At 40.9% G+C, this 24,473-nt stretch overlaps 1 protein-coding gene across 1 annotated transcript; it reads left to right on the forward strand.

Moving 5' to 3' along the window:
* The first annotated feature begins 11,282 nt into the window (after nucleotides 1-11,282).
* On the forward strand, nucleotides 11,283-23,777 carry LOC143299734 (uncharacterized). The gene is made up of 7 exons (XM_076613117.1): nucleotides 11,283-11,642; nucleotides 14,604-14,682; nucleotides 15,197-15,332; nucleotides 15,907-15,935; nucleotides 17,803-17,839; nucleotides 19,681-19,807; nucleotides 21,955-23,777. The coding sequence occupies exons 1-7, from the start codon at nucleotides 11,594-11,596 to the stop codon at nucleotides 22,158-22,160; spliced, it is 663 nt and encodes a 220-aa protein (XP_076469232.1). The 5' UTR covers nucleotides 11,283-11,593; the 3' UTR covers nucleotides 22,161-23,777.
* Nucleotides 23,778-24,473: the final 696 nt, after the last annotated feature.

Here is a 24,473-nt window from a genome sequence, read left to right on the forward strand (position 1 = left end):
GGCGTCGGAGAGTACCGTGCTTTTTTTTTTTTTTTTTTTTTTTTTTTTTTTTTCCCCCCTTCCAGCAGGGATGATGCTGTAGTTCTCTGTCGCTCGCTCCCTCCCTTGAGTTCAGCAGCAACAGCAGCAGCAGCAGAAGGAGATGGTGGGTGATGTGGACTTGGAAGTGGGGGTGATGCGTTTTGGCCAGGAGTTCCGTGTGATGATGGCTCGTGTGTAACCGTTTGCTTGTACCCAACAGCCCTGCAGTCCTGTTGAAGTGCAAGATGAATTTACCCCGGGTGTCACGTCTTGTCATCAGGTTGCTCCGCATTCCTTTGTGTTGCGCCTCCACCGTCTACAGAGATTTGCCGGCGCATTTTTTCCTTCTAAGAGTCCACAACTACAAGTTCCACAGCCTGTTTGACGTCTCTTGTTTTCTGCAAACGAATGGCGAAGTCACGGGATACGCGCGTCTCTGTTGTAAGGTCAACCATAATGGGAGCACACATTCTGTTGACCTCTGTCATCATGCCAACACCGATTATCGTGCATGACTACGTCTCTTTCATCGGACTGACCGATGATTTCGAGACTCTTTTGATCATTGCTGTTGTCATATTTACGAAAAAGTACGAAATTTGCTAACACCCTTGTCGTATTTTTATGGAGAAAAAAAAAAATCACCAAGGCTGTTGAGAACTCTCCCTTCGTGGAAGAGTTATTTTATTCTGTCAATTCGTAAACGAACTCAAAAAGGCTGTAAACATGTTTATCCTCGCTGAGAGAGAGGGGACTTGTGAGACTGTTTGTTACATTTCCTGCTTCGAATTCTTGGCATTTACAAGGCTGTCAGCATGTCTTTGGTGATACTTATGAAATACCTTCGTGGTAACAGCAGTTACAAGATGGGAAATTAGGAGTCGTTTGAACTTGTCTGCTGTTATGTCAAAGAGAATTGAGGAGAACGACATTCTGGTTGTCAAACTTGTTGAGATCCGCTCCATTTTTTTTATTTCTATTTTCTTTTCTTTTCTTTTTTTTTTTTTTTTTTTTTTTTTTTTTAATGAGCGCAGAATACCTCTCTGAATATTGGAGCTTATTTCTAGTCAGTTACCGGATCAGTGTTAAAAGTGACGTATTCAACGGCAGTGTTCGTCTGGCCTTGAAAGAGAACAGCATTGACTCCATTTTGCAACTTGAATTAACGAGTAGACTTATGTGGTGAAGACTTGCACAATGAGTTGGTTTCCAGACGGAATTTTGTGAAAGGGACTTGTGTATAAGCATGGTGCTAAATGAATTCAGATGGTTTGAACTGTTAAAGATCTAGACATCTCGTGTGCTTTTTGTCTGCACGCTATTAATGCCTGAGATTGATACACTGCAATTGGGGGAAAAAAAACAAAACAAAAAAAACGCCCAACAGATATCTGAAAGACTGTGTCTGAAAAAGATGAAGCTGGAATAGACGAGAGAAAAAAATTCAAGATTGTTGATGAACACGTTTTACTTTGGGAAATGGAATTGGAAAGATGATTCAATGAATAAACAACGCTCGTGTCGGTGACTGAGAAATAAAACAAAAACAAAAAAAAAAACAGACGTCAAAACTAGTTATGCTTGTGTCAGAGATGGCTGAACTGGGTGTGTCGAGGCGCTGGTTACGGACAAAGAAAATCGTTCTATTGTCGATGACAGGGCTTAAATCAGAGAGAAAGCAGGAAACGTATTTTATGATGTCAAAACGCTGGCAGTCTATTTTAAGCCATCACGACCTGCCGAATCGGAATGAAAGAGTATGAAAAAAAAAAAAAAAGGGTGTCTTGAATCATGCTGAGAAGAAATGAGTATTTGTCAAATCAAAGCTGCTCAGTAATGGAGACTACACTGAAAACAAAAGACGAACAACTAAGGATTGGACAGCTTAGAAAGAGGTACCGGGTGTTATTTTCTCAGAGGACGGTACAGTTTTCCATACACAGAGATCGACGAAGGACATTCCAAGACCGAGTTGTTCCAAGAGGCGAGAAGAATGCTGTATATACACCGGATTTCCCTCCCCCCCCCCTTCCCCTCCACTGGATGTGGAAGGGTGAACAGTTTCACTGCACTGACTGCTGGTGTGTGTGCGTGGTGATCCAGCTCTATAACGATGTTCGCCACTTTCAAGCAGTTGGCTGTTCTGGTTGAACAGTTGTTACAAGAGTATGGTGGTCAGTTTCACTCATACTTTTGCCCACAAAAAAAAAAAAGAAAAAAAAAAAGAGAAGAAAACACACACACACACACACACACACACACACACACACACAAAACGATTCGTTCGCAAACCCTGAAAAAGGTGTTCCATGACATGATGTGTTGTTTACCAAAGCATTCGGCTTTCTGTGCAAGTTTTCCCCTTTCTACTGTTGCCCTTCCCTGTTTTTTCCGCCCATGTTGCCCTCCCTGTGACTAATTCAACGTGTTGGAAAGCGTCATGCTGATTGCTAACGGTCATTTCTTTCTAACTCTTGTTTATGAGCAAACTTCGCGTTTGGAATAAATCGGAACCGTCTGTGTGTGTGTGTGTGTGTGTGTGTCTGTGTGTGTGAACATTGCCATTTAAAAAAAAAGTATTTCAGAGTCTTCTATGTGTGTTTTTTGATGTGTGTGTTAGTGAATGGATGGGCAAGCTTTAATATTTTGGTGACTCGGGGTAATCTGTATGTATGTATGTCACTATGTGTGTGTATGCTTGTGTGGGTTGTTATCCTTAACACTGGCATTTTCTGAAGAACTTAAACCACATTAGTACAAACGTTGGTACAGCACAAGAAACCAGATTTTTTTCCCCCTGAATATACATTTTAGAATTATCTTGTCCAAGGATTTAGGTTATGGGATCACAGTAAAGAGTTTTTGAAAGCTTTTTATATTTGACAGTTCTCGAAAAATGTCACATTATTGCAGATTTCCACGGTGGTAACTTTCGACGCTCTCAGTCTGTGTTTCTCTGTCTGTCTCTGTCTCTCTCCCTCTCTCGTTCTTTGACCAGTTACTGACATGCAGTTAATGGCAAGAGAAAAAGTCAAAACTAATAAAGTGTGTCAAATAAGAACAGTATTAAACAAAAATAAAGACCTTACTGCGTAGGGTAGTGTCGTTTTTGTTTTGCCTAATCTCACTGTGATAAGGAAAGCTGTTCTTTCAGTAAGTTCTGTGTTTATTTGTTCGTGCTTGTCGGTCTCGCATGACAAGTAAAATGGGGTTGGGGCAGGGAGGGGGCGGGGCAGGGGGCACCGTTAGAGATGTGAGTGAACATAAAAAAAACGGAGTTAGGCTCAGAGAGAGAGAGAGTGAGCGAGCGAGCGAGAGAGAGAGAGAGAGAGAGGCATCCCCGAGAAAAGCAGTTCATTAGCTGTCGTGAAAACTGAAAGATCCCCGAGAAAAGCAGTTCATTTGCTGTCGTGAAAACTGAAAGAGGTGCAATTTTTTTTTTTAAATGTCAACGAATCAAACCTTTGGAACATTTTCCATGTCATCTGATTACACAAGTTGCTGAGTTCTGATGTATTTGTCGTTTCCCTGAGAAAATCAAACCATCAGGGTGAAGAGAGGACATGTAGGTCTATAGACGTCTGTCCATTTGCAGCAGATGGAGTCTTTAGTGATAAGCTGGTCAGTGATTAATTCAAACGTTTCACAGACGTACAGACTTTCTGAAGTGTTTGCGTGATATTCTGCCGTCAGCTGTACTCTCTGAAGAGAGAGAGAGAGAGAAAAAAAAGAAAAAAAGAATCTGTATTTTTAAATGATGATTGAAAACAGTAATGATTTACATATGGTTTCGCATTAACTCCGCCGATCGGGTGCGCAAAGTGCTTAGTACCTAAGGCAGCGGAACTGGATTCCAGCAACGATGCAATGAGTAGAGACAGTAATTTCAGTATAATAAGTATCTTTCGCAACCCTGAAGATGTTGGTAAACGACGAAAAGAGCGTCAGCCATTCAATTCAAAGTAACACGTAAGGAGTTCGTGCATTTCTGTCACAACAGTATCCTTTCGCCTCTCTAGTCCCACTGCCTTATTGGAAACCAATCATTTCTGCACACTAGCTTTAGAGGAACTGTCAGAGACCTGCATTTGACACCACGTCCACAACAAAAACGGGATTGAGATCCTCTCTCTCTCTCTCTCTCACACTCACACACACACACACACACACACACAGATACACACACACACACACACACACACACACACACTGCACGCACGCGCGCGAGCGAGCGAAAGAAAGTGAGAGAATGTGAGTGTGTGGATACAAAAGTGCATTTTCTGGGTGAAGAGAAAGAAGAAGAAAAAAAAAAGAAAAAAAAAAAAAAAAAAAGGCACCTAATGAGTTGATGGGTTTTGGCACTGCACGCTGTTAGTGTTGTTATACGCGTGTTATGTCTGAGACTTAGCCCCTTGTTTTCGCCGTTTGTCTCCTTGTGTTTTGGAACTTTCACAGCTGTGTGTGTGTGTGTGTGTGTGTGTAAATATTGCTACGTCTTTTCTGAGCTGTCACAACCGAGCCGTGTTCCATTCGCACTTGGTTTGTTTGTGTGTGTGTGTGTGTGTGTGTGTGTGTACTCATCCATCAAATTTTCTCTCTCTCTTTGATGGTGTGTTTTCACCTGTCTTGTTTATGTGCCGAGCATTGCTACGGCGTTTTCTTTTGCAGTGAAAAAGAGCAGAGGATAATTTTTGCTGTCTGTCTGTCTGTCTGTCTGTCTGTCTGTCTGTATTCATATATCATTAGATGAAGATTAATTAATCGCGATGGATTCGAAGGTTGGAGTTATGTTATGGCAGAACTTTTAGTTGTTTAGTTTCTAATTTTTTTTTTTTTTTTTTTTTTTTTTTTTTTTTTTGTGGTCAGAACATTTTTCAGTTGTGAATGCGTTTGAATTATTGTTTTATTTCGTTTTTTAAGTCACGGGTAGTCTGGAGAGGACGCTTTTGCTTCATGTTCTCTTGGTTCAATTGTAAGAACTGTGGAAAGTGCTGTATTTGAGAAAGGGGGTGGGGTGGGGTGGGGTGGGGGGTGGGGGGTTCGGTGGGGTGAGAAAGAGAGAAGAGTTAGTGGGAGGAGGAGGAGGAGAATCGGGCAAAGAATGGGTAGGGAGGGTCGGGGTTCGGGGAGGGGGGTCGGGTGGGGGGGGGGGGTGACGGGAGGCGGGATCGATGAAGGTTATCCCGGGCATGATATTAACTCTCTCCATACGAACGGCGAAAGAGATGACGTTAACAGCGTTTCACCCCAGTTACCATCATCAAAATATTGCAAGAGGAAGGCTCTTATACTGAAGAGGTGAATGTTGACAAAGAATCCCACGATTCTGGCGACAGAAGCTAAAGGTTGGGTCATTCAGACACCCACTGGACATCCGAGGGGTCTGTGTAGAGGAGAAGAGAGGACTGGCCGTACTGAGTGAGTTAACTGTTGCATTTCCTGCTCAAACGTATAGGCTAATAATAATGGTACTGTTTGGCTTGTTTGCAAAACTTTCTTTCTCCCCCCCCCCCCCCCCCTTTTTTTTTTTTTTTTTTTTTCAATTCTTTCTTTTTTTTTTTCTTTCTTTCTTTCTCTCTCCCTTTCTTCAGTTCCGTTCCTGTCCGTCCGTCCTTTTAGAGTTAAATTCCATGTGAAATACGTTGTTTTTTTTTTTTTATTATTATCCTTGCTTTCTTTGGTTGTTTATTGGTCTTGAACCTTAACTGTAGCTTTATCAGCTAACAACGACTAGTATGTTTTAGTTTTGCCGATCTTTTTTTTTTTTTTTTTTTTTTTTTTTTTTTCGTACTCAGAAATCTGTCATCGTCGCGTGGGGCTTCCCATCAGCTTGCGCAGAGGTAAATTATAGGTTCGCAGAAACAATTGTTAAATCCTCGTTATACCTGGACCTTCGTTTGACGAAAGCAGTAGATGTTAACCCCTTTTAACTTCGTTCGTACAGAGATATGTGAATCTAGTAACAGTTCCTCAGGTTACAAACATGAATATCGTTTATAATGTTTACATATATTTCTATATGTTTCTTTTTCACCTGTGAATCGTCTCAAGTGTAGGGTAAATGCGAAACTGAATTTTTTGAAAAGTTGTTGTTTTAAGACAAAGGAAACAGACAAAATATCCTCTGTTCTTTTTTTTCTTTTTTCTTTTTTCTTTTTTTTTCCTGTATGCAAGCTGATGGGAATCGTGGAAAGTTGTATCTTTGAACCCAAAGAGCATACTTGTTACAGACTGATCCTGTTGTGTCACTATGATGATTATAACGATGTTGATGATGATGATGATGATGTTTTGTGGGTGGGTTTTTTTTTTTTTTTTTTTTTTTTTTTTTTTGTGCATGTGTTTCAACGATGGGGTGATAACATTTCCGAGTCTGTTCACACTCTCTGCCCCCCCCCACTCCACTCCACCTCCCACCCCCACCTTCCCCACACCCCTTCCCTCTCATAGAGAGAGAGAGAAAGGGGGGAGGGGGGGGGGAGGGGGGAAGAGCGCTATGTGTATGCACTGTGTCCCTCTCTCACGGTGTTATTGTTGTTAAGACTATATCTAACACTTCATGATAATGGCTAGAATTTTCGTTTTGTTTGTTCTACTTCCTCCTTGACTACGGTTCCCAATGTGTGAGAGGTGATAGCAACAGCATGATAACTTTATTCAGTATCAGAAAAATTTGTTTCATTATTAACAAACAAGCAAAAAAGACAACAACAACAACAAAACTGACAATAATAAGCACAGAGATGTTTGCGCGTGCGCATAAATGCACGTTTACGCGTGTGTGTGTTTGTGTGTGTGTGTGTGTGTGTGTGTGTCCACTTTGAGTGATATCAGACAAAGCAAAAAAGAGTTGGGGGGTGGGGGGATGGCTTGGAGGGCGGGGGGGAGGGGGGGGGAGGCGCTTGGATGTGAGTGAGAAACAGACAGAGACCTAATGAGGAAATATGAATGTGCAATAAGCTCACACGTGCTTGTGTACGTACATGTATAATTATATCTGAGAGTGCATGTGCGAGTTTGGTCAATTTTTGTGTGTGTGTGAGTACGTGTGTGTGTGTGTGCATGGCGTTAGTGTGTACTAAAAGAGAGAGAGAGAGAGAGAGAGAGAATATAATTGTTTCTTGCTGTATGTGCACGTGTGTTCTCCTGACGATATTTATTACTGTTTTCAAAGTGCTCATGATTGAACTGAACTTTACATTTCCTCTCTCTCTCTCTGTCTGTCTCTGTCTCTCTCTCACTGTCTCTGTGTCTCTCTCTGTCTCTCTCTCTCTGTGTCTCTCTCTGTGTCTCTCTCTCTGTCTCTCTCTCTCTCTCTCGTCAGTGTGTGTAGGAAAAAAAGAAGAAGAAAGAAAGAAATGTGAAGGAAAAATGAAAAAGACTCGAGTATTTTGCACTGTCTCCTGTGTTTTTCCCAGCGTCATAACTAAAGTCTTTTGACGTTTTCTTATTTCACAATAAAAATGAAAAAGTCACAGGGTCTTCACTCCTTCATTTGATATCAAAAACATTAACTTACTTGAGATGGCGTTGGTGATTTTGATGATGATGATGATGATGATGATGAAGAAGAATCCGAAAGAAGAAAAAAAAAAACCATAAAATTTTAATTTCATCGAACCACCTTTCTCCCCCACTCAGCCATCCATTCATTTACACTATCTGTCTTGTTACTATAATTATTGTTCAACAATATTCTTTTATTTATATTTGTACTTTTTTTTTTTTTTTTCATTCATGTACTTTTTAATCCCATTTTGTGACACGTATTCATTTCATACAGACGACATGAAAAAGTAAAAACAAATATTCATCACGGTTTTTTGTTTGTTTGTTTGTTTGTTTTTTTTTTTCTTTTCTTCCTGTCTTTTCCAGTTTTGTACCCTTTGAAAAAAAAGCTCATGTACATAAAGACTTGTTTGTTCCCTAAGTCCGAAATACCAACTGAAATGGCCTGACCTTCGATCCAGTGTAAGGACCCGTTTAAGAATGGCCAGTTCCCACCCCCACCCCCCCATCCCCTCCTCTCTTCCCTTCCCTTCCCGATAAATTATTATAAACCCTCGATCCCCCCGTTTTTTTCTTCCTGTGGCCATACACCCCTAAACGCCTGAGGCTATTTGTAGCCTCTTGTCGCGTGCTCGCCGAATTCGTGTGGCTTCTGTTTTCTCAAACAGGCAACCACCATTTGATTCTGTGAATTGGTTATCATAATAAAAACTTTTAGATAAAAAAAAAAAGCGCTGTGTGTGTGTGTGTTTCTATCTGTTTGTATGTTTATCTCCCATGTCTGACTCAGTGTCTGTCTGTCCACGTTCCCTCCCTCTCTCTCTCTCTCTCTCTCCCTCTCTCTCTCTCTCTCTCACACACACACATACACACACTCACTCACTCATACACGTACAGTTCATCTTTACTGCTGAACTATTTAGCATACTTGTGGCCTTGAATCATATTCTAGATCTTTCTGAAAATGATAGACAATTATCCTCTGCGTAGATTGGAAACCAGCGTTACATGCTCTTAGATCTACGAATCAAAAGTGAAAATAATAGACAATTATCCTCTGCGTAGATTGGAAACCAGCGTTACATGCTCTTAGATCTACGAATCAAAAGTTCCGTCTTGAATTAATAACCGAAATGAAACACGTTATGCATTTTTTTTTTTTGTCGATCAAAGGCACTCATGTAACTTTCATTTGGATGCCTTCGCACTGTGGGGTTTCTTCAAATGAGCGGGCAGACCAGGCTGCCAGAAAGGCAGCGCGCAATTGTGATGGCTCAGCCCATCTCAGTTTATCATTAGATTTACAAGAGTGTTGTATTGAAAAGGTTTCCTGTGATCGGCTTAAAAATAGGTTAAAATATTCCGACTGCCAGTATTACCGTCACTGTATGAAGGCAGTTACAGCAAGCAGTTCCAGGCCTTTCTTGTATTATTCGTCTGTCTCCCAGTCAAGACTAATCATGAGTGTAATTCATTGATTTCGTTCGAATGCCCTTCGTACAAAATATTGCAAAAACATACAGTGTTTATGAGGAAAAGAAGTTACTGTCTATCACATACTTGTCGAGTGTCCTAGAACGAAACAACTAGTCTTTCAAAAACTCACTGACCAGTTTCCACTGAACACGTATTTGTCCTTAGAAGAATAAGATATTTTGATTTGATTTTATTACTCCGACAAATCACAGAATATTTGCATCAACGTCCAGTTGGTATCTACCTTTGATTGATTATGTTTCTGTTATAATGATTATGCTTAATCCAGTTACAGGAATGTTTGAAATAGTTATACTTTACTCTCAGTTAGTTCAGTCTTTCGAAGTTCTTCCTGTTATAACCTCTGCCACTTTTTTGTCTCTTTTTCTGTATCAGTCATCCCACACCTCTTCCCATCGCCCCCCCCCACCCCCCCAACCCCCACCCCCGACCTCCAACTCCCTACTTTCCAAGCCCCACGCGCGCGCACATACGTACTGCTTCCCCACACCATCTCCCCCCGTCTAATATCACATACCAGTGAAAAGACGTTGACCTGGAGAAAGAAAGAAAATACACGTGTGCACGTTTGATGTGTGTATCTGGTTGACTCAGTCAGTCGCTGAGCATGGAGATCGTATTCAGGTCACGTTGCGAGTTCGAATCTAGCAAACACAAAACATTGACATTCTCGCAGCGCATTTTAATCTGATCGAACATTGAATAAACAGTTCAGTGTCCATAAATGAGACTGAGAATTCACGGATAACGAATTATGTATGAGTGGTTCTTTTTAGAATGAAGAAAGAGAAGAAACAAACAAAGTAGGCACGTAGAAACACACACACATACACACACGCGCGCGCGCGCACACACACACACACACACACACACACACACACACACACACACACACACACACACACACACACACACACACAGAGAGAAGAAAAAAAGAAAGAAAAAGAAAAGAAGAAGAAGAGAAAAAAGAAAAAAAGAAAAGTTTTCAATGACCTACATGTAACTGAGATGTAGGCACACACACACACGCGCGCGCGCGCGCGCGCGTACGCACACACACACGCGCGCATGCACGCAGCCAGATGTTACCGTCAGACCGTCCGGAACACACACACACACACACATACACACACACACACACACACACACACACACACACACACACACACACACACACACACACACACACACACACACACATGGTGACCTCATGTTGATGTTCAAAGTTACGATGTGTATGTATGTATATCGTAGATAACCTTTTATCTACCATATCATATGTATCATAAATTTGTACATCTGCATGAGGTCACAGTCCCATATCATAACCAGAGGGAACTGATTTCTGCTGGAGTGTCTTCAACGACGGAAGTGTATCTATGCTTGATCCATGATTCTTATTCATTCTTTAAGAGTCATATATAATTATCATAGTAACGCGAACTTGATTTCAACTTGCAGCTTCCATCAAGTTATACATGCACTGATGATAATTTGTACTTTCAATGCATTGCTGACATACATACCTATAAATTGAAACTATTGCGAAAGTAATCATTTCCTGAAATTCTCATGAACTGAACATTTGTTAGCACAAATGACTTCAGATGTTATGCTTATGGTCATCACAAGCATCCGAGTAACTTATAGTAAGGTTCATTGACAGGCATAATTTATGATCAACTGAATTAATCAGTCTATTCGCTCTGACACTACTCGTAACTCACGCAAATCTTTCAGCTGTGCAAACAGAGCAGTCACAAGACAATAACGACAACGAGAACAAATTGATAATAATGATAACTAAAATAAGTTAAAAAGACAATCACACACAAAACACTCGCTCTCTCTCTCTCTCTCTCTCTCTCTCTCTCTCTCTCTCTCTCTCTCTCTCTCGATCCTGCCTCTATTTCATGAATACGATCTAGCGCCAAAAGGTTAATATATTGATACTGAAATATTTTGATATATAGTTTGATAGGAAAACAAATAACACAGGCAGGACTCAGTGAAAACTGAGACTGAGACACACACAGAGACACGGAGAGGGAAAAAAAGGTGGCGCTGCACTGTAGCAACGCGCTCAAGCTTCCTGGGAAGAACAGCGGCCCGCTTTTCACACAGACAATACAATACAATACAATACAATACAAAACTATACAATACAATACATGTCTTTGGTTTTACTCGTACTTGACCATGTTTCACTGCAACTTTGGAGTGTAGCCAACTGAAGGAGGTGGTTGCGGAAGTAAACACGCGGAACTTAACATTTCGAAAACTGGGGTGCTGATTTCGATACAGAAAAATCAGGAAAGAAGTTGTACTGTATCTTCTTTATTTGAATGAATATTTTTCTGTAAAACGAAAAGTTACAGAGACTCTGACTGAGAAGAGAAAGACTCTCATTTCTCCCAGAGAAAGACCCGTCTGTATTTTTTTTTTTTTTTTTTTTTTTTTTCCCCCCCCAGTTTTAGTGACCAAAAGTGGCTGCGTTGCGCAAGCAGAAAACAACAACAACAACAACCCAAACCATTGATGATTGAGGGGTGTCAAATTACCAAAAATGAATGTGTTACTTTGTACGGTGCTTCTCGTGGTTACATTCTGTGTTGGTGAGTACCCCTGATATAACTAAGATTCATTGACAGTTACGCGTATTGTGTCGAAAAAACAACAACAAAACAAACAAACAAACAACAACAACAAAAACCCACAAAAACAACAGATGTTTTGACAACATATAGTTGATTTACACGGCAAAGCGAAACTGATTCTAGCGAGAGCTTACATCTTTGTTGGATATACAGACATAATATACTTCAATAGTCAAACCACTCCACATCTCCAGGTGGGTAGAAATCTCTTGATAGGGCTACATACGCCACCATATCGTTATCATATATATCTAAACGTATCATTATATATATCACATCATAGCAATTAGCATAGCATTGCATTGCATAGTATAGCATATATTTATCATATCAGTGTCAGGGCTTTGGGGCTTTATTAGCCTTTTGCCAGAACATTACTTGTCTTTAGGGATTTTTGTTGTTGTTGACTGTTTATAAATATGATTGTTTATACAAATCTTTAAAAAAAATAAGACATTATGAGTGTTAGGTGAGTGCACAGTTATAGCTCGCTTCTAATGGATAAATCTGTTTGGAACCCATATCCCTTGCAGGGTTATATATGTGACAGATCTTTAAAAAAATGTTTTTAATGTTCCTGCAGTGACAATGCTACTGAATAGATTGCTCCACAACTTGATAACCCTATCAGTTAAAAAAAAAAAGTGTGAAAAAGGTTTGATTTGGTAAATGTCTTAGTAAGTTTTACTTTTAGTGAGTGTCCCCCAGTATGAGAACTGTCATTTAGATTAAACAGATTTTGCATGGTGCTGCTAATTGTGTTATCATAATGACCGTGCAAAATTTAATATCAATACACGTTTCAGTCATATCACCCCTTAACCTGTGATATTCAAGCCTTGGAAGTTGTCAACTGCTTAGTGTCTCTTTGATAGTACATGTACTACCCATTGCTATAATTTGCTTGGTAAATTTTCTCAGTACGTTTTCTTCCAAGTCAATGTTTTCTGAGTAGGGGGATAATACTACATTTCTATATTGCAGCATTGTGAACAAAATATGTGATTTTACAATTAGAAATAACAAAACAAGTGATACTTTAATGTCACTATAAATTAGGTATAAAAAAAAAAGAAAGAGAAAAAAAAAAGAAGACACAGTTGAATATATATATTTCTTTATGTGCTCTGTCAGCATGATCGTTCCAGCTCACACATTTGTTGATGTCCACTCAAAGGTAAGTTTTAAAGTAGCCATTGATATATTTCTTAAGATGTGTCCTTTCAGGTGTCATTCAGATATGAAATATTATTGGCTTTGAGGATCTAGAGAGGTCAGGATAGTGCTGTGTTTTGCGCAGATGGAATTCCTTGCCCCTTCATCACTTCCAGGCTGTTTAGGTTTTCGCAGTCATGATTGAGGCCTTGGCACTCTCGCAACGTTGTACAGTCGTGTGCAGACAATCACGTTCTTGAGCTGAGCTCATGTGGGATATGATTTTTGATTGATGAATGAAAGGAAGAGTACCTTGTGGGACTGATTGCTGACAACAGTAGCTATGTCAGACCTGCACCGTCTCCAGTGCAGTGACGTATTGAATGTAATCAGTCAGGAAGGACTTGATCCATGAGTACATTGATTCTTGTATCGTCCAGAACGGAGAAGTCTAGTGCACGAGTCAGCATCGCGGTGCCCTGACAGTTCCCCACGGAGCTAAGGGACCAAGCCAACATCCCTTATCAGTATCAGTGTCAGTAGCTCAAGGAGGCGTCACTGTGTTCAGACAAATCCATATATGCTACACCACATCTGCTAAGCAGATGCCTGACCAGCAGCGTAACCCAACGTGCTTAGTCAGGCCTTGAGAAAAGAAAAAATAAAGATTAGTCAGGCCTTGAGAAAAGAAAAAAAAAGATAAGTAAAGATGAAAATAAAAATAAATAGATAAGTAAGCATCTCTTAGTGGTGGTGAATTTTGTGACCATCTCAAAACATGAATACTGCATTTCAAACAACAGAAATTTTCATACCAGTTTACCATGATTCAGCTGGACACATTAACTCCACCTGAGTTAAACCACTCTTATCAAATACCCTTGTTGGACTGTCACTGGCCCTGAAACCTGAATAAGTAGAAGAGTGTCTGGTAGAACAAGAACAATAGTTAAAGGTTTGGACTCTACTGTTTGTAACTGGTTCTTTCATCAAATATGAATGTAGTTTTTATAGATTCAGCTGTCATCTTTCATTTTTTCGTTGTATGAAATTTAAAGACTGAAAATCATAAGACTAATTCAGATTTAGCTTGAAATTGACTCTCTTGCTCAACAAACCATGGTGTAAACTGAAATATGAAGAAGTAGGAAGAAGATAAGAGTGTGAAATTTGTGCAGAAAAAAAAAAGGAATATTGTTGCTCTGCTTTGATTCATGCACATTGACAGTGACACAATAACAGTGACACTGGACTGAAGTAAAGACTGTGCCAAATGAGCTGATTCATGAAACACCGCTGGTTGTACTGTGGATTTTCTGTCTGCAGTGTGTATCTTCTCCTCCTTCTTCTGCGTTCACTCGTATGCACACGAGTGGGCTTTTACGTGTATGACCGTTTTTACCCCGCCATGTAGGCAGCCATACTCCGTTTTCGGGGGTGTGCATGCTGGGTATGTTCTTGTTTCCATAACCCACCGAACGCTGACATGGATTACAGGATCTTTAACGTGCGTATTTGATCTTCTGCTTGCATATACACATGAAGGGGGTTCAGGCACTAGCAGGTCTGCACATATGTTGACCTGGGAGATCGTAAGAATCTCCACCCTTTACCCACCAGGCGCCGTCACCGTGATTCGAACCCGGGACCCTCAGATTGACAGTCCATCGCTTTAACCACTCGGCTATTGCGCCCGTCTGCAGTGTGTATAATGTTAGGAGGCTTGATTCACTATCATCTCACCTCACCTGTTACGTTTTACAGGTGTGTCAAAAGGTGCCTGCGGACCACAAAGCCCAAATCTCATCACTTACGTTCCAATCAATGAAACGCTGTATGACAGGTACTTTCTCAGAATCTTTCCTTGTCTTCAATGGACTTTGTTTCAACTGATGTTCCTCCCCCCCCCCTCCCACCCCCTTCGAGACATCTCTTTCATCCTAATGATGTTTTTTTCATGGGTGATTTATATTATAACAAGTTTGCTTCCTCTTTCCTGAAGCCTTCTGTTTCATTGTCTCTGATGGTTATATAATTTGTCTTATAATTTCTTCCTTTCATGCAGAAATTCATGCACAGGTCAGTAAAAACATCATGCAAGGTTCTTTCTGATATCAGGTGTGTGTGTGTGTGTGTGTGTGTGTGTGCGCGCACAACACACATGTGTCTCAGAGAGATTTCAAGTTAAATTTGCTTGAAATGATTTTGTTATGTTTTTGATAACTTTCAGGAAAAAAAAAGCCCCAACTGATTTCCAACAGATGATAATGAATATCTTCTCTTTAATTCATGTATCCTTTATTTGCCAGACATGTAATTGTTCCTGTGATGATGGTGGTTAACTTTTTCTCTTCCAGAAATTATTCCAGAATAGATTCCGGAAGGCATCCTCTGGGATTTTATACAGACACCTGGCATTATAATCAAGGCGTGCCCAATCCCTGTATCAGTATCAGTGCAGAGAATGCCAGAGCTAGCTACCTGGAAATCAAGGTAGGAGCAGGTCTTTTTAAAAAATTTTAAAATTATTTTTTACTGGACTATATTAGATTTAGAAACTTTCAAGCTGTCAAGATGGGATTGAAAATTATTTCTGTGTTGAGTTTGTGGTGATGCAGTGTGTACTTCTTCTGCATTCGTGGGCTGCAACTCCCACGTTCACTTGTATGTACACGAGTGGAATTTTACGTGTATGACCATTTTTACCCCCACCATGTAGGCAGCCATACTCCGTTTTCGGGGGTATGCAGTGTGTACAATTGGTGTGTGTGTGTGATTCTAGATAGACTGGGGAGGTGATGAAAATGTGAATTTAGAGGTACTTTAAAAAAAAAAAGAAAAAAAAAAGAACATTGTGTTTATGTAGTTGTGTGTGTATGAGTGAGAAAATTGAAGATTTGTTGTTGTTGTTGTTATTTTAAATGATGGAAATTTAACAGTAACATATTGTTTCACTGTAGCTAGGATTACTTCCCTTTGAATGACTGAACACCGTAACTTTGGATAATGTGGAAATAGAATACTTTCATGTGGTTGTTCCAGTATTTGATCGATTTGTTTGTTTCAGGTGGAGACAGATCCCACATCAAGGCTGTGGTATGTTCAGATAGTTAGTATGCTTTGGTTAATGTTGGGATAGCACATGTTTAAACGTAACATTGATGACAGAAGCAGTGAAGTAGTTAACTGGATTCTTTTAAAGATTCAACAAATGTACTGATAGCAATTATAATGAAGATTTCTTTGCAGTCACGGGGGCCTTAAATGGAGAGACTTTTTTTTGTTTGTGAAAAGTTTTAATTCAAAACTAATCGAACTTTCACTGGTGAATTATACGAAATTTTGGAGAATAAATCTGTGTTTATGCACTTGTAAAATGTTTGCTGCATAGTTTCACAAGATTCGGTTTTCAAAGAGAGATCAAGCACTTCTGAATAACAGAAGGTGCATTATAGTAACCAGTAGAGATATTTGATTTTAGCTTGTATGTCAGAGCCTAATACACAATTTCCATAATGCATTCCACTGATTTTTGACAGCTTGCTTTGACGGGTGCAATAGCCGAGTGGTTAAAGCGTTGGACTGTCAATCTGAGGGTCCCGGGTTCGAATCACGGTGACGGCGCCTGGTGGGTAAAGGGTGGAGATTCTTACGATCTCCCAGGTCAACATATGTGCAGACCTGCTAATGCCTGAACTCCCTTCGTGTGTATATGCAAGCAGAAGATCAAATACGCACGTTAAAGATCCTGTAATCCATGTCAGCGTTCGGTGGGTTATGGAAACAAGAACATACCCAGCATGCACACCCCCGAAAACGGAGTATGGCTGCCTACAAGGCGGGGTAAAAACGGTCATACACGTAAAAGCCCACTCGTGTGTATACGAGTGAACGCAGAAGAAGAAGAAGACAGCTTGCTTTTACTTTATGTATTTCCATGATAAGCAGTACACTGTTATAGCATAGCAGCATATCAAGTTAGTGTGGGATCTCGCTCTTTCTCTCTCCATATATATATATATATATATATATATATATATATATATATATATCTTTTCATCTCCATGTGACATGTTTCTCTTGTTGCTCTTGCTAGGCTTTGACCAGTACATTATGATACAGGTATCTGGTTGAAGAAAAACATGGACATGCCATATATTCATAGACCTAGAATACTGATTCCAGAACCTTTCCTATTTGAAAACATGAACCCGTTTTGTATTCATAAACATAGCTCAGTGGTTCTACTTTCATATTTTCTGTATGATCTGGTAAAAAAAAAAAAAAAAAAATTTTTTTGTCTTTCAGATGAGATGATAAGCAGATATCCTGTATGTGGCTTGAAAGAACCCACAGCAACAAAGGGGTTTGTCCCTGGGAAAATCTGCAGAAAAATCCACTTTGATAATGAAATAAATGCGACTTACATGAGACACACACACACACACAAAAAAGAAAAAAGAAAAAAAAGAATAGGTGGCACCATACTTTTGTGACATGCTCTGTTTGAGTAGAGCAGCCCTGATTTCACACAGAGGAACCCGCTGAGACAAAAAAAAAAAAAAAAAAAAGATACAGTACAATACAATAAAATACTTGTTCACTTCTAGTTCTACACTTACAAATATAGGTTTGGATTTGATTTATGTTTATTGGAAACAAGAATGCCGGCTGGTTAGACTCACACATAAAAACTTTTTTTTTTTTTTTTAAAGTACTGCATTGTTTTCCAGTGAAATTTGTTTGCTATAAACTGGACACAAGCTCATCTCTTCACTGAGATGCAGTGTGTGCAGTAGCTTGCTGTATACTAAATCTGCTGAAAGGCTGTCACTGAAAAACTTACATACACCTCAAAATACCAATTTTTTGTTTTTAAATTCTTGATGACAGCATTTATGTTTCCCATTCAATCGTTGATTATGAATTTGCACATTGAAATGTGACTGGTGTAATTTTTCAGTGTGAAAGACCAGGATTCAGCACGTGAGTGTTTTGAGGTAAGAAAAACTGATGTAAAAATACTTCACACACAGTCCTCATGGCTAAGAACAAATTCAACAGTGACTTATTATTTTAAGTATTGCATTTGTGACTTACTTGTGCAAACAAAGTGAGTCTATGTTTTAACTCGGTTTTCGGTTGTGTGTGTGTGTGTGTGTGTGTGTAGTAAACTTTAACATTGCCATTTTCTTTGGAAATACTTATTGTCTGCCATTACCAAAAACTCTTCACAGTCATACCAATAACAGGTTGTAAGTCTCCCAAATCAAGCCGTTTTTCCGAATCATTAACGGTTTATTTCATTGAGATGTGTTCCGAAATCCGAAAATTCTAAAAACTGCTTTCCACTGTGTTTGGCCGACCTAGAAGGTAGGTTGTTTTCAAAGACGACATGACCTCGTTTTTCTTGTTCACAGTTAAAAGGAAAGAAACACAGGTTCTGGACAGAATACTTACGTGATACTAACTACACCATCGGCGTGTTTACTGCATACAAATATTCTAAAGTGGACACTGAATTAACTGGAATGAACATAAAAGAAAAATTGATTTGATCGTTTCTTTCAGCCTGTTGTAGACTAGAGATCTACAGTGTGTTGGATGTGCTTGAAGGAGATGGCAACGTCTCCTTTACCGCGGAAATAAAAAAAATATTGAGATATGATAAAAAAACCCAAAAACATGATTTAAACAGTATTATTACGTCCACTACAAACATGTCTATTAATCGCATGAAGAAGAACACGTCAACATTGCTTTAAGTTTTAAATTTAGCCATTTGACGTCAGATATGTTGCAGCCTTGGGGATTTGTCTGCTTGCATCAGAACTGAACATGCGTGGTTCGATCCCACTTGTATGCCTTTTTTTTTTTTTTTAAGTTTTTTTCTCCCAAGCTTATCTTATATATCATATTTGATACAGAGTACTTTTCAATGATTTTTTAAATCTCTTTTTTTTTTCTCCTCATGATTCCTTTACTGGATAAAGCGTGAAGCACAAGTGAGTCTTGAAGGCTTTGCCTCTTGTTTTTTTTCTGCAATAGCACTTTTAGATAGAACATTTTGGGTTTTGAAGCCTGTTTATTTCTTCCACTTGTGTGGGTGTTATTGAAGGGGACATTTTTAACCACAGAGTAAGGGTGATTTTGCAGGAGACATTTTTAGCCATGGAGAATGGGTGATATAGCAGGGGACATTTTTAACCACAGAATTATTATGGGTGATGTTGTAGGGGATAGTTTTAGCCACAGGGTGTGGGGGACACTTTTAACCACAGAGTATGGTTGATATTGCAGGGGACGTTTCTCTAAGTCATTCTACTCTGGTACGAGTTAACTCATACCGCCCCACTTTTTACTGCAGTGGTCTCCTGTAGTGCTGGTCCAGGGGAGAGTTGTAGCAGGCATCGACGGGCGCAATAGCCGAGTGGTTAAAGTGTTGGACTGTCAATCTGAGGGTCCCAGGTTCGAATCACGGTGATGGCGCCTGGTGGGTAAAGGGTGGAGATTCTTACGATCTCCCAGGTCAACATATGTGCAGACCTGCTAGTGCCTGAACCCCCTTCGTGTGTATATGCAAGCAGAAGATCAAATACGCACGTTAAAGATCCTGTAATCCATGTCAGCGTTCGGTGGGTTATGGAAACAAGAACATACCCAGCATGCACACCCCCGAAAACGGAGTATGGCTGCCTATATGGCAGGGTAAAAACGGTCATACACGTAAAAGCCCGCTCGTGTGCATACGAGTGAACGCAGAAGAAGAAGAAGTAGCAGGCATGTAGCTGTGGGGTAGAATGAGTTAAAGCTCAGAGTACGGGTGAATGATATATTGCAGGGGACAGTTGCGCTCTGCTGGGAGACCCCAGGTGACACCACCTACGTAGAGTTCCTGTGTGACAGCCAGTGTGGAGAGGCTGACGTCACTTTCTGGTACAGGCTGGTCCTCAGTCCTCCTGACTATGGTGAGTCGTCTGCTCACTTCAGTGTGTGTGTGTTTGTGTGTGTGTGTGTGATAGAGAGAGATAGATAGAGAGAGAGAGAAGAAATGAATATAGATATATCACGTGCCTTCTTCTTCTTCATCTTCTGAGTTCATGGGCTGCAAAACCCGCGTTCACATGTATGTAAGAGTGGGATTTTATGTCCACAACCATATTTACTGCACTATGTAGGCAGCCATACTTTGTTTTCGGAGGTGTACATGCTGGTTATATTCCTGTTTCCATAGCCCATGGAACGCTGACATGGATTATCGGATCTTTAAATTGCTTTTTTTTTTTTTATACTCTGCATACATGTACTCATGGAGGAGGTTCAGGCAATAGCATGTTTTGCAGATATGTTGACCTGGGGGATGGGAAAAATCTCCACCTTTTTTCCACCAGGCGCCATGACCAAACTCGAACCCAGGACCCTCAGATTGAAAGTCCAGTACTTTAACCACTCAGATGTGCCCGTCATCATGTGCATTCAGCTGGCCACACCCATATGCACATCCACAGTGTGCACATGTGTGAGACTCAGACTGAGACTTATTACAGTGTTGTGATCCTCAGAAGAGTCTATAGACACAATGTGTTAACTCTTTCCATACGAACGGCGAAAGAGACGACGTTAACAGTGTTTCACCCCAATTACCATCATCAAAATATTGCAAGTGGAAGGCTCTTATACTGAAGACGTGAATGTTGACAAAGAATACCACAATTCTGACGACGGAAGCTAAAGGTTGGGTCATTCAGACACCCACTGGACATCCAAGGGGTCTGTGTAGAGGAGAAGAGAGGACTGGCCGTACCGAGTGAGTTAATAAGGTACAGAATGGGAATATGTTTTCTGCTTTCAGTCCTGTTATCTTTTCAGGTGTTATTCATAAGCGCTGTCTAAATCTGTAAATTATCTGTTCAGTCCATGTCACTTAGTTGATGTGTGTTACTGTTTAGATTTGGGGTACTAGAAGGTCGTTATTCTTTCAGCATCTGCATTGCCAGATCTGGTAATCTAGTGCATTGAGTCAATAGAATCATTACAGTCTGTATTTTGGTATATTGGCACGTTTTGATATGTTTGCTGACGGGCGCAATAGCCGAGTGGTTAAAGCGTTGGACTTTCAATCTAAGGGTCTGGGGTTCGAATCACGGTGACGGCGCCTGGTGGGTAAAGGGTGGAGATTTTTACGATCTCCCAGGTCAACATATGTGCAGACCTGCTAGTGCCTGAACCCCCTTCGTGTGTAGACGCACGCAGAAGATCAAATACGCACGTTAAAGATCCTGTAATCCATGTCAGCGTTCGGTGGGTTATGGAAACAAGAACATACCCAGCATGCACGCCCCCGAAAGCGGAGTATGGCTGCCTATAAGGCGGGGTAAAAAAGGTCAAACACGTAAAAGCCCACTTGTGTGCATACGAGTGAACGTGGGAGTTGCAGCCCACGAACGAAGAAGAAGAAGAAGATATGTTTGCTGAAGATTGGATGAGCTGTCCGCCAGCATGCTAGGCAAGAACCCAATGTCTGACACCAATATCATTTCAGCACTGGCAGGAAAACATCCAAGTTCATCAAACATTGGGAGCTTTGTTGTTTTTCTCTCTAAGCCCAGTATGTATTTACAGAGTTTTGTTATGTTTTGTGTGTGTGTGTGTGTGTGTGTGTGTTGAGGGAGGTTGGGGGTGGGTGGGTTAGAAAGGCTGTGTGGGTAGAGTGTGCTAACACACAGGCTATCCATGCCCTGATCCACAAAACAAAAATCATGTCACACACACACACACACACACACACACACACACACACAAATCATGTCACACACACAATCACACACACACCACACACACACGTATGCACGCACGCATGCATACACACACACACACACACACACACACACGCACACACACACACACACGAAGAGCATAACAGCCAAGTGGTTAAAGCGTTGGACTTTCAGTCTAAGAGCCCATGGTTCAAATCCTGGTCACAGTTCCTGGTGGGTAAAAGGTGGAGATTTTTTTTTTCCAATCTCCCAGGTCAACAGATGTGCAGACCTGCTAGGGAGGGCCTGAACCCCCTTCGTGTGTGTACGTGTATCAGCAGCATGATGTGACTTTGCAGAGGACTGGTGCTTCACTCGGGACAGCCTGTTCCCTGCGGACCTGGTGTCGGCTCCGTCTGGCGCAGACTTACCCACCTACACCACCCCCAAGCCCAGGGGGGGCACAGGGTCGGCGCCCCGTGGTCCCTCCTCCTCCTACTCCTCCTCCTCTCCCCTCCTCCTGGCTGCCGCCGCTATGGTGATCTACTCTGCACGCTTCTCCTGAGGTTGTGTGGAGCGATCGTCCGCTGGTGGCAGTGTTTGTGATAAAAGAATGTTTGTTCTGTGCCTTGACACACACATTCCTTATTTTGGGGCTGTGTCGTTTTCAGGTCTTCACCCATGAGTCACTGATTTTTTTACATGCTTTTTAGGGGTTGAAATGCTTTATTGTTTGGGTTTTTTGGGGTTGTTGTTGTTTGTTTGATAGAATATAGAGCATAATCTTTGTTTTGTAATTGAGCGTGATTGTATAAACAAAGTTCAAGCAGTATCTTGTTAACTTCTAGTATTGTATTGGATTTTTTTTTTTCTGTTACTTTATCAAAATCTGAAGCATAATCTTTTGCCTTGGTAATTCAACTTAACTAACTTTGATTAACAATGAGCTGAGCTCAAGCAGTCATTGCATTTAGCTCAAGCAGTAGTTGTTTACTTACGCTTTACCAGTTTCTTATCCATGCAAACATATCCAGTGTAGTCTGCCGGTTTGTCTGCCAGCAGAAGTGGTTTCAGTGTAATGTAAGGCAGCTGTTACTGGTTGTTACTGTATTAGAGAAGCACACTAATGTTGGATGCCATTACAGTCTTCAAGCGGGTAATACATGGTGCATTATCAGTTGAAGTACATAGACTTGGTGATGGATTATAATACAGTGTAACAGTTTACTGGCTGTTTGCAGAATAGGCAGCGAGTTTAGCAAGATTTCATGGGGTTATATAGATATATATTGAGGGTTGATATATACATGGTGTTGGTTTCCTTTGTGCTTGCCTATTTATTTTGTATTTTGCATTTCTTTTTATCACAACAGATTTCTCTGTGTGAAATTCGGGCTGCTCTCCCCAGGGAGAGCGCATCGCTATACTACAGCACCACCCTTTTTTTTCTTTTTTTGTATTTTTCCTGCGTGCAGTTTTATTTGTTTTTCCTATTGACGTGGATTTTTCTACAGAATTTTGCCAGGAACAACCCTTTTGTTGCTTTGGGTTCTTTTACGTGCGCTAAGTGCGTGCTGCACACGGGACCTCGGTTTATCGTCTCATCCGAATGACTAGCGTCCAGACCACCACTCAGGGTCTAGTGGAGGGGGAGAAAATATGGGCGGCTGAGCCCTGCCCTTTATTCCCACCGGCATGTGGGGCAACAACAAAGATCCTTCACTCGTGTCTGTTTTGGACCAGTCTCGGAATGGTTTTCCATTGTGAGTTGCTGCTATTTATTGCTTGGGGATTGCTTTTCATATCAGAATACTTGAAAAGGCAAAAGGGTGGCATTCTGTGAATGGCTCTAGTTTGAGTATGTTTTGAGGGTTAAGTGTTTTATTACAGTGATGATTGTATTCACACATTATTAAGTGTCGCTGCTTTTCTGCTTATGTCAGTTTTGTAATTGTTTTCACCAGAAACTTAAACGAGCACCCATTTTGGTGACTCATAAAAGTTTGTGTAGAATTGCATTAAAGTCAAGCAGAGCAAAGGGACACATGAGATGCACAGCAGTGTTCTACAGGTTGGGTTAACTACTGCCTCATCTGCCCTCTGAAATCTTGTGTGTGGGCCACACTGTTCTGATCTGTTTAGCAACATTTATAGGTACGATCATTATTCTTCAGGAGAATACTCCAACAGGATTACAGGGGGGGGGGGGGGGGGGGGGGGGGGGGTTGGGGTTTCTTTTCCATTTCCAAACATTTTTTGATAAGCAAACATTTCTGTTTATAACCAGACAAGTCAGTTTGATATGTCATTGTTCTGAAAGCAGAGCTGGCAAGCATTCCTCATTGGGGGGGACTTTATTCCCCCAACCTTCTTCTTCTTCTTCTTCTTCTTTGTTCGTGAGCTGCAACTCCCACGTTCACTTGTATATACACGAGTGGGCTTTTACGTGTATGACCGTTTTTACCCCGCCATGTAGGCAGCCATACTCCGCTTTCGGGGGTGTGCATGCTGGGTATGTACTTGTTTCCATAACCCACCGAACGCTGACATGGATTACAGGATCTTTAACGTGCGTATTTGATCTTTTGCTTGCGTATACACACGAAGGGGGTTCAGGCACTAACAGGTCTGCACATATGTTGACCTGGGAGATCGTAAAAATCTCCACCCTTTACCCACCAGGCGCCGTCACCGTGATTCGAACCCGGGACCCTCAGATTGAAAGTTCAACGCTTTAACCACTCGGCTATTGCGCCCGTCGTTTCCCCAACCTATACTGCATTCCCCAGTTTCACACAGCCTCCTATCCTCCACTCCCCACCCTCTCAAAAAAAAGAATGCCAGAGAATCGACAGACAGACAGAAAATACGAAAAAAA

This window comes from Babylonia areolata, chromosome 25 (genome assembly GCF_041734735.1).
Source record: "Babylonia areolata isolate BAREFJ2019XMU chromosome 25, ASM4173473v1, whole genome shotgun sequence".
Taxonomy (NCBI): Eukaryota; Metazoa; Mollusca; class Gastropoda; order Neogastropoda; family Buccinidae; genus Babylonia; species Babylonia areolata.